This window comes from Pelodiscus sinensis, chromosome 1, assembly GCF_052426305.1.
Source record: "Pelodiscus sinensis isolate ZL-2025 chromosome 1, ASM5242630v1, whole genome shotgun sequence".
In the NCBI taxonomy this organism is placed as follows: Eukaryota; Metazoa; Chordata; order Testudines; family Trionychidae; genus Pelodiscus; species Pelodiscus sinensis.
The window spans coordinates 127038973-127054360 of NC_143052.1; the positions used below are offsets into that span (position 1 = coordinate 127038973).

The 15388-nt window shown below is 40.0% G+C and overlaps 1 protein-coding gene across 1 annotated transcript in view; it reads left to right on the plus strand.

Annotated features, from left to right (window-relative positions):
* Window positions 1–12243, plus strand: part of PPARA (peroxisome proliferator activated receptor alpha) — a 62166-nt gene extending 49923 nt beyond the window's left edge. Inside the window, 2 exon segments of the mRNA XM_089770467.1 lie at window positions 1382–1829; window positions 8730–12243. Of these exon segments, the coding sequence (XP_089626593.1) occupies window positions 1382–1829; window positions 8730–8977 (696 nt within the window). The 3' untranslated portion in view covers window positions 8978–12243.
* The last annotated feature ends 3145 nt before the right edge of the window (window positions 12244–15388 follow it).

Consider the following 15388-nt stretch of genomic DNA (forward strand, 5'->3'; position numbering starts at 1 on the left):
TGCAGTCTTTAGTGCTCATATACCTAATATCCCACTGAGGTGAATGAGATCTGTGGCACATCCTGTCAGATGCCTTCTCTTGACTACTAAACATATTGCTGTGAAGGATTCAGCAACTGGATTCCATGTGCTTTAAGCAATCAGAGCCTGAATAGAGTCATCCCAGGAACGCTTTTGCAGTACAGACCCCTTTTCTAGCACTTCCTCCATAGAACAGGCCTTGTAGTCCACCTGCTCAGCCACTGGAAGTGGGGGGATCACTTCTTACCCCTCAAATGTCCCATACTTTAACACACACTATCCCAGAACTGCAACCATGTGGGTGCTTTGGATCAATCGGTTAACACTTTTTTGAAGAGCAGATTAGAGGGGCAGTACATAGCAAACATGCAGATTTTTGCAAAGAATTCTAAGCCACCATTGCTCTTTATTTAACTGCATAAGACACATAGATCTATATTAAAATAAAACATCCATTTTTCTTGTCACTCCAGAGAGTTCATTGGACTGGAGTCAGAATACTCTAGGGATGTCCAAGATCCTCTGATGCAGCTTATGGCTTGACTCCTGATAAGCCTTTCTCTCCCTAAATCAGCTTGCCTTCTCTAATCTTGGCAGATCCCATAGCTTAATTCTCCACCCTCCCATTATGAAAGCATACCTGAACTTTCCTTGTCTCCAACCCAGAACTTATTAGTTTGTTCTGTAAGTGTCTCAAGTTCATATGTTTCTCTTACAGAAGAGCTGGAGGAAATGACTTGTCCTCACTCCAGCCAACCTCCATAACGTACCTATTAACCAGAGTACAGTCTTTAAGGTTAGCTGCTCTGCTCTCTTGGGGCAATGGCTGTCCTATAGTAGTATGGCAGGCTACACTGACAGAAGGAAGTTTTTGATTACTGTAGGAACTCCATTCCCTGAGTAATGGTAGCTAGGCCAACAGAAGTATTCCTTCAGCACAGCTGTGATCACACAAAAAATGAGACTGGTGTAACACTAGTGCTCAACAATGTGGGGTTTTTGTTTGTTTGTTTGTTTTAACACCACTGAGTGCCATAGCTATGTCAATCCAAGCTTTAAATGTAGACCTAGATCTAGGAGCGTTGTGCAGATAAGCTCATCAACAATAGTTATATGCACATAGACAAAGAAACATTCAATGATTCCTAAGAACATTCCTAAGAACAACTTGACAATTTCAACCAGAATGTGTAAGTTGTACAGACAGTTTTCCCCAGTCATCAGAGGATGTGAGCTGCATAAATGCCAAATAAGAAATGCTAGTCTGGTCCTTATCTTTACTAATGTCTGATCAGTGTGGGAATTACATATTCTTCAAAATATTTAGTTTAAATGAACTAACTGGTACCTTTTTCTGTAGCCATTTGTTATACATGACATGGAAACGCTGTGTATGGCAGAGAAGACTCTGGTGGCAAAACTGGTAGCCAATGGAATCCAGAACAAGGAAGCAGAAGTACGAATCTTCCATTGTTGCCAGTGTACATCTGTAGAGACTGTAACAGAACTTACTGAATTTGCCAAATCTATCCCTGGCTTCTCAAATCTTGATTTGAATGATCAGGTGACTCTGTTAAAATACGGCGTTTATGAAGCCATTTTTGCCATGCTAGCTTCTGTCATGAACAAAGATGGGATGCTGGTAGCCTATGGAAATGGATTTATAACTCGGGAGTTCCTGAAAAGCCTAAGAAAGCCATTTTGTGATATTATGGAGCCAAAGTTTGATTTTGCAATGAAATTCAATGCACTGGAGCTGGATGATAGTGACATATCCCTTTTTGTGGCAGCTATCATTTGCTGTGGAGGTAAGAGTTGAATAGATATTCTTTGAAATAATATTTAGGATTTCACTCCTGTCATTTAATAATTAAAAATGGAAATGTATGTTTGTTGCAATTTAGGAAATTATGACAATTCAGTTCTGCCACACACAACTTATGGTTGTCTTATGTTTGCTACAAGACAAATACTCATTAAGGCCTTAATTCTGCAATGTATTGTGCAAGGGTCTGTACGTGTACAACATGTTGTTGGATTAGTTCCCATAGAGTTGGGCATGAAGATATATTTCTAAACTCTGAAACAGGCAGAGAAATGCAACTATGGGATTGATAGTGGAGTTGGCTATTCTGGTTTCTTCTAATCTCATCCTTGGAGGCAGATAAAATTATAGTTTTGATGTGGCTTTCTTTATGCACAGGTGGATCCTCATTGAAATCAAAGGGTTTTATACAGGGATAGCATTCTGCTCAGGCATATTACATTGCAGGATTGTGACCTTAATTTTAATGTTTATTTTAAAAAAAATAGCATTCCTAAATTTGAGTTAAGATTATGAATGCTTTCTATTTTATAATGCCTAAAGTTGTGCTAGATCAGTGGTTCTCAAGAGTACGTGGAGGTCTTCAACTAGACATTTGCCTAGTTTTACAAAAGGCTACATAAAAAGCACTAGCAAAAAGTCAGTGCAAGCTAAAATTTTATGCAATTATTTCTTTATTCTGCTTTTATATTATACACTGACATGCAATCATAATTTATGTCAGTTGATTTATTTTAGAATTGTATGTTAAAAATGAAAAGGTAAGCAATTTTTCAATAATATTGTGCTGTGACATATTTTAACAATTTTTTTTACATAAGTAGTTAAGTGAGGTGAAACTTGGGGTACACAAGACAAATTAGACTCCTTAATGGGGAACAACCGTGTAGAAAGGCTGAGAACCATTGTGTTAGATGATTCACAGATGACCTCAAACAAATAAAGCAAAAACCTCTATCCAATATTGTTTGCAGTCCAAATGTAATAACTTAGGTGGGAGAGAATGTAACTTTAAAAAAAAAATGGGGGAGGAAAAATTGTAGGTTGCACTTTAAAACTCCTCACAAACATTTGGAATTGCACAGTAAAAGTGGTCCAAACAACAAACTCTGCCATCCCATCTCTGGATCCTCAACCGCTCATATTAACAGGACAGCCTTTCACCTGTTTTCCCAGCATTCACATGTACTATCCCATACTTAACATACTGTATCAATTCATTCACTACATAGAAGCCACATGCCCAGCCTACATCCTGTCTCTTTTATATTTCATGGAAAGACCAAAAACCTCTGCCCCAACCTGTTACCCATCATCAAGATACCACAGTTTTACCTGATACCCTCTATGTGCACTCCAAGAATACGCCCCTGCCCCCAATCATCATTTACAGTAAGACATAAGGCCCAAGTTATCCTGTGAAAATAATTTACTGCACACAAACTGTGTTAAAAGACTAATATTAAGGTTGTAAAAGCAAGCACTCACAGTTTAGAAAATACTGGAATTAACAGTGCTCCTGTGGATATGTAATATGGAACAATTTTTAATACATGATCAAATAGGTATTTTTTCATGGGACTACTGCCTCATTCAGTGCACAAGATAGTGCTTTGGAGATAAAGTAGGGCTGCCTAGTGAATGAGAGTAGGAGTCCTGCTGTATTTGTTACAGAAGTTTGAAAATGTGAAACGAAGGACAAGAAAGTGAGAGGGGATGGTATCGTGGTTAGGGCAGTTGATTGCTATCCTGAAGAACTGGATTCTGTCCCTGCCCTTTGCCAAAGAGTTCCAATGTGATGCTTGGCAAGTTAAACCATTCTTTTCCCAGGTGGTCCCTAACTGTGCGTACAATGTGCCTCATGTTCTGGGTGCCTGACTTGAAACCATGGGGTCTGATCTTCCAAAAAAACCTGAGCAACTGAAATAAAAAGAAGCTATGCTTTAAACACATTAATTTTAACTACACTGAAAAATCGGGGCCTATCTGTCTCAAATTTGGACATCTAAAATTAGTGGATACTTTTTACTATATTCTTTGTGTGCCTCAGTTCTCCTCTGTAAAGTGCAGATACTAACTTTCATCTTAGAGGCATTGCAAAAATAAATGTATTAATGATTGTGCAATACTCAGATACTATGTGATGAGTGCCACAAAAAAAGTTCATGGAAAAAGTTAATAATTCTGTCTTCAGAGCAGGGTTTATATAGTGTGCAGTAAATAAGGTCTGAGGCAACATGCTGAGCAACAAGGAGAAAACAAAACAGTAAATACCTGCTCAGTCACCCAGTACACTGAATAACAGAGTTCTATGGATAGGAAGGTGGAAGGAAGGAAATGTGATCATGTAAGTAAAGATGGATGGTATCATAATTAGGCTTGGCAGAATTCTAGTTATATTTAATTTCAACCAATGATACTGTTCCATAGACCACAAACTATGAGAAGAACTGGCAGGTTTTAGGAGAGGACGATCTTGCACAGTAACACTTCAGATCATCGTAGAACAATGCAGTGAATGGCAAGCACCACTTTACATCACCTTCATAGACTTTTTATGAAAGCCTTTGACAGTGTGGACAGGCAGTGCATCTGGACCATAATGCAACATTATGGAGTTCCAGGCAAACTGTTTACCAACATCAAGAAACTGTATGAAGAATACTCCTGCCAAGTCATCCATGATGGAAAATTATCGGAAAAATCCCAGGTCACAACAGGTGTACGCCAAAGCTGCCTTCTTTCTCCATTACTCTTCCTGATTGTCTTAGACTGGGTCACAAAAACAGCATATGCCAACTTAGGAAGGGGACTCCAATGGACTCAGACTAGGAAACTTGAAGATCTAGAGCTTGCAGATGACTTAGCCCTGCTTGCAGATAAATTAGAGCATATGCAAGAGAAGACAGATGCCCTACAGGAAACAGCTGAACAAGTGGGCCTCAAGATTAGTCAAGAGAAGACCAAGTTGATGCGCATTAACAATAGACAGGAAGGTAAAATGACAATCGAAGGAAAAGCAGTGCAAGAGGTTGACCAGTTTGTATACTTGAGGAGTATTATCAGCAAGAATGGGGGAACTGAAGAGGACATCAGTGCAAGAATATGAAAGGCCTTTGCCATACTATGACCAGTCTGGGGTACAAGAGCCATTTCAATAAGAACCAAACTATGCATTTTTACTTCCAATGTGAAATCAATGCTGCTGTACTGCTTGGAGGCATGGTGCATTGTCCAGAGCAACACTAAGAAAATTCAGACATTTGTCAATAAATGCCTTAGAGACAGTCTCCAGCTAAAGTGTTACAGTAGAATGCAAACAAAACCTTGTGGACCAAAACAAATCAGAAACCAATGGAGGCCCAGATTAAGAGAAAATGGCGATGGGCAGGCCACATCCTGCATAAGGACTGTGAGGGATGTATCGAGAGACAAGAGTTAGAATGGAACCAAAGGGAAAGAGGAAAAGGGGACATCCCAAACAAACATGGCGATGAAGCTTCCTGGATGAAGTAAAAGCAGCTGGCTTATGGTGAGATCAAATCAAGAGATGCAAGGATCACAAGAGATGGAGAATCACCATAGAGGCCTTATACTCCATTAGCAGCCCAAAGGACTAACAGAATGATACCGATGTGTAAATTTTTTTTGCCTGATTTTTGTCTCACTAAATTTTCACCATTGTGGGACACTATAGGGAGCAGGGGCAAGCAATAATTTAATGACAGTAGACAGTCAACAATTTAATGGCAGTAGAGTAAAAAACTTAAAGTTTTATAACAGTTAAAATACAAATTGCCAATACTACATGTAAAATAAATATTATATAAATGCTACTATATAAAATAAATATCCTTAAATCAAACTTTTGAGTTTTCAAGTAGTGCTTTTCTTACTCTGACTGCCTGACCATTTGGATTCTTACCAATGGAAACATTTTTTTTTTTTTTTTTGTTGATTCGTGTGTATGGTGATCTGCTCTTTCCAAGCCTAATCATAAGTCCCATTCACGTCCTATCCTATCCAATCTGTCTTCACTCCTGAGGTGTCTCCTGGCCCAGCAAGTGATAATCTTGCCCTTCTGGATTCATCATACCGGTCCCAGTCACCTTCTGAACCCATGCCCCAGTTCCTGCCTCCACACTTCTACTAGCTCTTCATTTAATTGGTCTCTCTTCCTCCACCATAGCTTCCAGTTGATGTTAGCAGTTCAAATTTTCCTACCCAGGAGCCATGTCCAATTTCATTATTACCCTTTCTCTCCAACGCACCTTTTCCAAATCTGTTTGCCAGTCCCAGTTGTCCCTATGTACCAAAGCTCCTCATCAGATCTATCTCTCCTTCTCCCATGCCTCTCTCCCATGCCAGTTGTTCTCAGTCCCAGACTCCCTACACTCCTCCCTGCCCTCTCAGGTTCCTTGCCCTGCCAATCCCAATATTCACCCTCCATCCAAATCCCAATTTTCTTCTTCCCTCCCTAGCTAGCTGGTAGTCCTATTTTCTGCGCACAGTGCAGATTGAGCTCTTCTCACCTCTACATTCAAATCTAGCATCTTCTTCTTCCTTCCTGCTTGGATCCAACTGGAAAGTCCTAGAGAGCACAGACGAGATGGACTCTCACCTCTTACTTCAGGTTAAGAATGTTAAGAGGTGGGAAATCCACTAATCTGTAGTTGATAAGGAAAGGCTGCTGTGGCTCTGCAGTTTAAATATAGTAAGAGCCAGGTTTGCTCAGTCGTGGTTCACTCTGGATTCAGCAGCCCCTGTCCATTGGGCTTCTCAACAGGAAGCTGGGACCCCCTGCAGATACAGGCTGCCGCCACAAAGCAACTTCTGTCTGTAATGGCCTGGGTTAGCCACGGGAAGAGACTGCTCCAGCAGTATTCCCTGTTTGTGGCCAGCCCCGGCTGCTGCAGGCAGAGGTTGTTTCAGCAGCAGCCCGTTTGCGGCCAATCTGGGCTGCCATGGGCAGAAACTGCTTCACAACAGCAGCAACTGTCCACAGGTTCCCCGTCCTCTCCCCCATGTAGGATGGGGGAGGCAGCACCGGCTCCTGCCTCACTGCCCACTTACAGCAAGAGGGGGAGGGGAGTGAGTAGCAAGTAGTCGGCTCGACTGCTTGCTTACATCCCTACTTCAAGTGTCTGAATCAGGCCTGTCCTGCAGGAGCCCAGAGTTGTAACTGAAAGAAAAATTCTACTCAGCCCCAGGTTGAAGTCTGTTCAGTGTGGAAACAATCTTTGGGGACTTTGGCTGCTAAAACCTTATAAAACTAGCAAGCATGTGTGAGCTGCAGTTCCACTCATGTCCCCTCCCCCCCAACAAAGGCTTATTACTTTGTGAAATTAGGGTTAATTTTTATGGTGCTGGCAAATGCACATCATAAGCTTTCTTAACACAAGTTTTCGCTTTGTTTGCCACACTTGAACTCCCTGTTCCACAATACAGATGTGCTATATCTTTTCAAAGAAAAGAATTTTTTAAAATACTACTACTACTACTACTACTACTACACCCTGGTACTCCTAGGAGCATAGATCATCTACAAGTCTCCTCCACTTCACACTTGTCTCAAGACAAAATTTCTAGCTGACTCCAGGCATGCCCCAATTGTCATCCTTCTGTCTCAGTAGATCTTCTCCATGTTGTCCGAGGTCTTCCTCTTTTGCATTTTCCTTGTGGGTTCCACGTGAGAGCTTTTAACTGACTATACTGGAAAATGGTTTTCTGAGAATGTGGCCTAACCTCATTGTCCATTCCTTGTTGTGGTGAGATGGCTTGTGTGTCTCAATGACCTGGAGAACTATGCCAGCGGGAGCTATAGCTTCTGGAAGGGTCACCAAAATGGGCAGGTCAAAGCATAGAGACCAGACAAATTTGGATCACCTCTCCCCGAGGTAAAAGGGGTTGGCTTAGTGTTAACAACCCTATCTGTTTAAAAAAAAAAGTTACAGAAACCTCTACGAAGAAACCTACAACTACTCAAGTCTTGGGAGAACCACAGAGCTGGAAAAGATCTCAGAAGGTCATCAAGTCCAGCCCCCCTGCTCTAGGTAGGACCAATCCCAACTAAATCACCCCAGCCAGGGTTTTGTCAAGACAAGACTTTGTCAAGCTGGGAGGAGTTCACAGTCCGTATGGACTGAGTAATGTTTTTAAATAGACAACATATATTTTTCCCCTAGCCTCATACTTGGAAATGGCAGAAGTTCCAGCCTGAGATGGGCGCGCGCACACAACTGCCTGGAAATTTCAGTCCATATTTTAAAGCTTGTTGAAGTTATAAGCAATTGAAAACAGGATTTGATCATGAGAAGTGTCTTAAGAAGGGTTGTTGCCAGGCCCTTTGATTATTTGGTACTTAACAGGTATTATCATAATGCAATCAGGATTTGTGACTTGTTCTATCACTGTTGTTATATAGTTAAATTACGTTCCTGTTCCAAAGAGCTTACTAAAAACACCCAAATGCTTAATCTTATTCACCCTTCTGATCTGTGTTGAAGATCCCCGATCCTCCAACCTTCATATAGAGACACAAAATCAGATATTGAGCCTGGACAATTCCTCAGCAGTATAGCAGGTGGAGAATTCTGCCTTCAGACAGTCTTGAACAAACATTGCTAAAAGTCACAAAGAATTATTTTTTTTATTAATATAGTAACAGTCTATACCAGTATTCCTGAGAGAGTATACCATGGTCATTCAGTTGTATTTCAAAAGTTCTCTTTTGATTTTACTTGGGCCCTGATCCAAGATTGTCGGTGTAATTTGGAAAAATGTCATTGTCTTCAGTGAACTCTGAATCAGAACCTATATGCAAATAGTGTGAACTATGGTATAATTGTATGACATGTACTTTTTTTGTTTGTTTTGAGAACAGATCGTCCTGGTCTTGTAAATGTAGAATACATTGAAAAGATGCAGGAGAGCATTGTGCATGTACTAAAACTTCACTTGCAAAACAACCATCCTGATGACATCTTCCTCTTCCCAAAACTCCTCCAGAAAATGGCTGACCTCCGACAACTTGTCACAGAGCATGCTGAACTTGTTCAGATAATCAAAAAGACTGAATCTGATGCACCCTTGCATCCTTTACTACAAGAAATCTACAGTGATATGTATTAAGGGGTTTTTGTAATTTTTGACAGTGTTTAAAGCCAAGAGCAATATTAATGATAGATGGGAGAAAATTACATTGCACAGTTAATTTCTCTGCTTTAATGCCAGAAAACAAAAAATCTAAAATGTAGATAACTGGAAAGTCACACTTTTTTTGTCGTGGGTTCTTTTAAGTATTTCAGAACTTGCTCATGAATTTCCTCAGAAGAGGCTTTGGTTAATTTGAGATTTGAGGGTTAGCAAGAATTTATATGTATTGAATAAGTAGATGTTTGACAAATCTGAATTTAACTAACAGAGATCTTGATTGATCACAATTATATTCTGTATTGGACTGATCATTGAGCACTAATTTACCAAACAGGGCAAAATGTGTTCAAGATACATGCACTAACTGCCATAGATTATGTACTATTGGTTTCAATACTTTCATGTTCATTATTGAGAGCCAACTAGCACTTTCAATTTTTTCTCAAGGTAGTCAGTCTTAGATGTATCAAGTAGCTGGGTGTAACTGTATATGCACAGGTAAAATATATTTATTTGAAAGAGATTTACTTTGTTGCTGTCTGAATTATGAGAGAAATAGTAGTATACTATTTCTCTAGTAGTATACTAAGTAACTTGAGGATTAGCCTTTTGAAAACTTTTAAAAAGTTAATTAAAGGATTATCGTGGAGTATCTCCCATAATCACTTACCTGCCACTGCGGGGGCCTTGAGCACTCTTGCACTTTGGTCCCTCCTGTTCTTTGCCTATGGCACAAAATAATCTAGTCTTCTGTGGGATGTAATATTTTGGCCTAATTTCCTAGGTGGTGGTATTTCTCCTCGGTGGCGTTGGTATCCTGTGATATACAGGAGGTCAGACTAGTTGATCCAGTGATCCTTTGTGGCCTTAAACTTTGGGCTCTATACAGTACAGAAAAGATCTTAGCAAGATGCTTGTCAAAGTGGGGGAATGCTTTTGCAAAAGTGGTGTAATAAAACCAGAAAAAAATCCCTTTTGGATAAATCTATGGTATATTGTATGCATCTTGGAGACATCTGAATAACTTGAGATGACTTTTTTTATTTTAAAATGCCATTTTGAAGTAGCAGGACTAAGGGAGTTTCCCAGAAGTCTGATTCTTGTCTCAAAGAAGGTGATTTCTAAATTGTCATACTATAGTTTCTATTCAAAAAAATGATTGTGTAAACATGGCACCTTGATTCTTAACAGATCTGCTCCCATATGTGTTCAAAGTCATGCATGTTTACTGTTCTAATAATGTTATTTTACCTTCTTTGCTTATATTATCCCCTCAAAGCCAATCTGGCTGACTGAATGCCTTCTGTTCCTCATTCCGTATTGTCAACAGAGCTATTAAATTCAAAATGCACTATATTCTGCCCTCATTTGCTCTACCACACTGGAGGTATTCGATGCAGCGAGAAATTTGAAGACAGATTGCATAGTTGTTTAAGGAAGAGGGTATGGTTTGGAAAAAATATTTTCATGTAATTGAGGGCAGAATCTGAGCTATACAATACTACTTACTGTTGACGTAAGCAAAACTGGCAGTTAGAACAGTCATGTTTATAGTAAACTGAGTGCATTAATCTAAAAATCATTGAAACATAATAGACATGGAGCGCCACCATACCACTTCTCAGACTGCTGTGTAAGAATGAAAACAATTGCTGGCCATGAGTTTCTTTTGGGAGTAATTAATTTATTTATTAAAGATATTCTCCTTCTGCTTGCTTATCTTTCTTTTTCCTTTTTACCCTGACAGTTTCTCTTATTGATCTTTTTATGGGGTGTCAAAACAAAAGCCACTTTCATAGTAAAACTTTCTGTGGCAGAGAGAGGATCAGTTTTGAGGCCTGCTTTATTGCAGCGTGATGTCAAAGCCTCAATCATAAACCCTCACTAGCTTAGGAGTAAGGCTTGATAAATCCCAGAACACAGGACAGTGAACTGTGTTTTCATCATAGTACATGTTTCTGTTGGAGATTTGTTGATGCAGTCAAAGTTTTGTATATTTGAGCCTTATATATTGTAAAATAATGTGAGATTTTTTTTTCTACTTGCACATTACAAGTGTTTAAAAATGATCTGTCCTTTCATCAGTGTGTGGGGAATCTATTGTAGTTTCTGTGTTTATGGAAATGTCTCATGCATGCACATCTCAAACTGGTGTGTATCTGGGGTGAGGGAGGGATAAAGTAAAGAATGAATGCAAACAAAATGATAGTATATATGCTACCTTTGGCACCCACTATTTTTCTTTTTTCACAACCAGCTGCGGTGAAAAGTATGGCTGCTATACAATTTACCTTTTAAATGTCTAACTAGGTAAAACATGAAAATCTATTATCAGAAAATAGTGGATTGAGAAATTATCTCCTCTTATGTAGTATTGCAGTATACTGTGTGTCTTCAAGAAAAATGAAAGGATTTTAGTAATTGTACTTTCTGCAACTAAAAATGTCTCAGTTGACTTATTTTAGAGCTGCGGGCAATAGTCACCTACCCTTCCCCAGAAGAGACCCACAAAACTGGAATCACTAGTATCCAATATTGACAACTCCAAAAATTCAAAAAATCATGTCAGATGCCAAAAAATCATGAGATTGGTTTAAAAACTGTAAGGTATATAATTAGTATCTTAGTTGGGGTTGTCTTTTAGTTTGAGGTTTTGGATCACATTTTCAAACTACTCCCAGGAATAAAGGCTAGAAGCTTTTAAATCAGGGCTACTCAACTCTGGAAGCCGTGGGGGCCACAATGATACTCTCAGCACGTGCCCAGCGCTGCAACTTAAGTGTGGTTGCATATATATGCAAATAGCTTCTTTCACACTGACGGGCATGCATACAAACATTAAGGCAAGACTATTTAACATGCAAGCCCCGCTTAAGTCAGTTCTGCTGATATTAATAAAATGCAATATTTACCCGATTTCTACCCATGCGCCAGCACTTTTAATGAGCAATGACAGTCCAGGAATTTAACTAATAAAATGCATATCAACAGAAGACCGTTATATTGACTGCTTTTTTGTTTTGGCTTCACAACAGTCCAGGAATTTTACTAAAACACACAACCTAAATTGCACCATAAACCCAAACTGCACTGCAGGCTGCATACGAACGAGCCACATGTTGAGTAGCCGTGTTTTAAAGGAAAGTTGATTCTCACCTAATCACTTCTTTCTAGAAGATGGGGCTTTAAATAAAATATCAAATATTGCAAGATTCATAATAAAATCGTAAGAGTTGCCAGTATCTTTTAAACTATTTCAGCTTCCTGTTACTGTTATCTGTCTTTCTAGAAATTTATTTCAGACTTATTCCAGGTTCATAGCATTTCCAGTGCACTGCCCTTGGATGCAAGGGGAGGGGCCTTCACATTTTCATCTAGGGCGCAAGTCTGAACCTCGGTACAGACATTTGAATAAACAAATCCTGCTCAGGTAAGTGTCCACAGGAGTCGGTGACAGTAGCATTCTTTCCTTATTAAGCAGCATCCATTGTATCCACTTTACTCTATGCAGATTAGTCTGATGGAGCCTTATAATCAGTGTCACGCTATGCACTTGCCCATCCCCCACCCTTCTTACCACAAACTACTAGACTGTGCTGCTTTGGAGGAAGCTTGTGTAGAGCAAAGTTCATAGCTGCTCAGAATGCATGCAGTACAGAAAAATCACAGTAATTCTAATGATTTTAAGTTGCCATGTTTCCATTGAAAGTGAGGTAGGATTTGGTCCAGGATAAGTAATTATGACAGTAGATGATGGATTTTTGGCTTTGCTGTTTGAGATAATGTTTTTTTGCCTGAATGGTTGAGCAAGAATCGCATTTTTTTAGAGGGAGGGAGAGACTTCAATGCAATGCTAGAATGGCTTCAGCAGATAGATGGGTATGCATATGGCATTACTACTGTTTATAAAGAATAGATTAATGTATTTGTTCCTTGCAACTCAAACCCTCAGAATGCTTATCCAGTAAGGGGGTGTGATGCAGCTGACTCGATATTAAGTGAATACATTGTTTGACTAATAGAAGTCCCCATAGTTAAGTCTGCCATCAGCCATTACAAATGCCTCCTCTACGAGGAGTCCAACAAGTGAGTGAGTTCTTTGCTGCCTGGCTTTTTGTTTTGCCTATTCTCACTTCATCTTCTGAATGAAACCATCTCACTTTCCTTAAGGGGTCTCAAACTTACAGCCCATGGGCCATCTGCAGCCTAAGCAGTTTCACAATCCATCCTGCCCATGGCTACTGGCACATGAATCCTTATGCCCTTTGACACAGAGGTGTCCATATCCTTCCTCTGAGTCCAGCCCCTGCTTTGCCCACATCCCTCTTCCCACCCCTTCTCTGCTCTCTTCCGTTTCACATTGCACCTCTTTCCTCAAGCCCCTTCTCCCAAGCGGAGGGATTACCGGGAGATCTGGCACTGGGTGGCAGCAGGGGTTGGGGGCCCCCCATTCACCGTGGTGGCCGGCGCTGCAGGGAAGAGGAGCAACCAAGATGGCCTGGGAGATGGTGGCAGAGTAAAGCAAGTTGCGGCATAGCTTCACTTTCCTGTAGCTCCTGCCACTGGGGTGAGTGGACAGGAGGGAGGGCAGCCCCTGCTAGTGGCCCCAGTCTGCCCAGGATCCCGCAGACTAACCTGAGGGGGAGAACCTTGTCCATAGAATGGTTAGGACAGCTGCTGCAGAACACAAAGCTGCTCTAGCCTTGCTGTGCTACCGATGATGGTACAAAGGGTTTCCATGGGAGCTGTGTTAAATCGTCCGGGGAGGTCAGGCAGGGCCAGGGAACGCGTGGGGGAAAGGAGTGGTCAGGCTGGCAAGTGAGGCCAGGAGATGTGTGTGTTTGGGGAGGGGGAGAATGTGCAGAGACCACAACCCTCCAAGAGCTCTGCCAGAGGAGGGTGCCCACAAGACCCCTAGGAGGATTTGAGGACTGGCACTGGCCCTAAGATAAATTGAGTTTGAAACCCCTGCTCTAGATCTTCCTAATGCCTCTTTGTCTGATACTAAGTACAAAAGGTAGAACAGAATTAATGCTGTTTAGTTACATAGCAGCTGTGCACACATTGTTCCAGATGAAGCAGTATGCTGTCTCACTTCTATTTGTATATGCTATGGCTACAAATGTCTCACTGCATCAGCACCCATGCCTATGTACTTTGACACAGCAATAGCACTATCTACTGGTAATCTCTACAGCAGCGGTTTGCATCTGAGTATTTTTTGATGTATGCAGCACCCGCATATATATAATAGTGTGAACAGCACATTTTCTGTGAACCTGATGACAAAGGTAGCAATGATACATATCTAAAGCCTGTTTAGTATTTTAGTTAGGATCTTTCTGTTTGTCAGCAAAGTTCCCGACCTAGAAATCCATTCACCAAACAGCTAAACTTTTTTTTAATGGGAAAAAAAACAGCAGTAGCATTTCAAGACCAGCTAATGTTTTGGATAGTTTCTATAATTACTTTAATTTGTATTGAGTTTTAATGAGCTTCCATTAAAATTAACATTTAAAATACATGTACAGAAAGATACTTGCAAGAGTCACCAAAACTTGAAGATGTTAACAGATCCTGAAATTCTGGGAGATTTCTCTAAGGATGTATTACAGCGATACCTATACCTTCAAAGAATACAAGATACAGAACAATGTCAACTGTAAATTCAACATTAGTTTACAGCACTTTATTTTAGCATAATATTTTTCACAGATATAGATCAGCTACCTCAACAGATTATCACAGTAGACACTAGCAAATAGATTTTCAAGATGGCTGCTTTTGTAATACTTTTGGGAAAGTTTACAGTTTGGGCTAAGTGCTAACAGGTTCCCGAGTAACTTTCATCATGTACAAGAATGTCAAATCATCTGTGCTTTATTTTTTTTTTTAATCAATTGTATACAGGAAAAAGTGCCCTTATTTCAAAGAAAACTGTATTACAGACTTGTTTTGGTGCCTCATTACTCTGACTAGCAAAAGGTTCTAGGGGAATTTGTATAACCTTAATTTTAATTAATTTGGGTATTCTGTTCAAGGCTTTATTCTGATTTCAAAGTGAGTGCATGCAGCGTTCTTTAATAGAAATGGAAGTTATTTATGGATACCAAAATAGTCATTTCAGGAGCCCATCTCTATTTTAAATGCACTAACATTAAAATAAAATACAGGACTATGTAGCACTTTAAAGACTAACAAGATGGTCTATTAGATGATGAGCTTTCGTGGGCCAGACCCACTTCCTCAGATCTAACACTGCTACATTTCTATCACTATTCTAACATTAAAATACTCAATCAGAATGTTTTCATTTACTCAAATTGAATGTTTTGGCATTTAAAAATGTCTTAATTTTCCTGTGCCTTTTGGGTTTCTGGTTCCAAC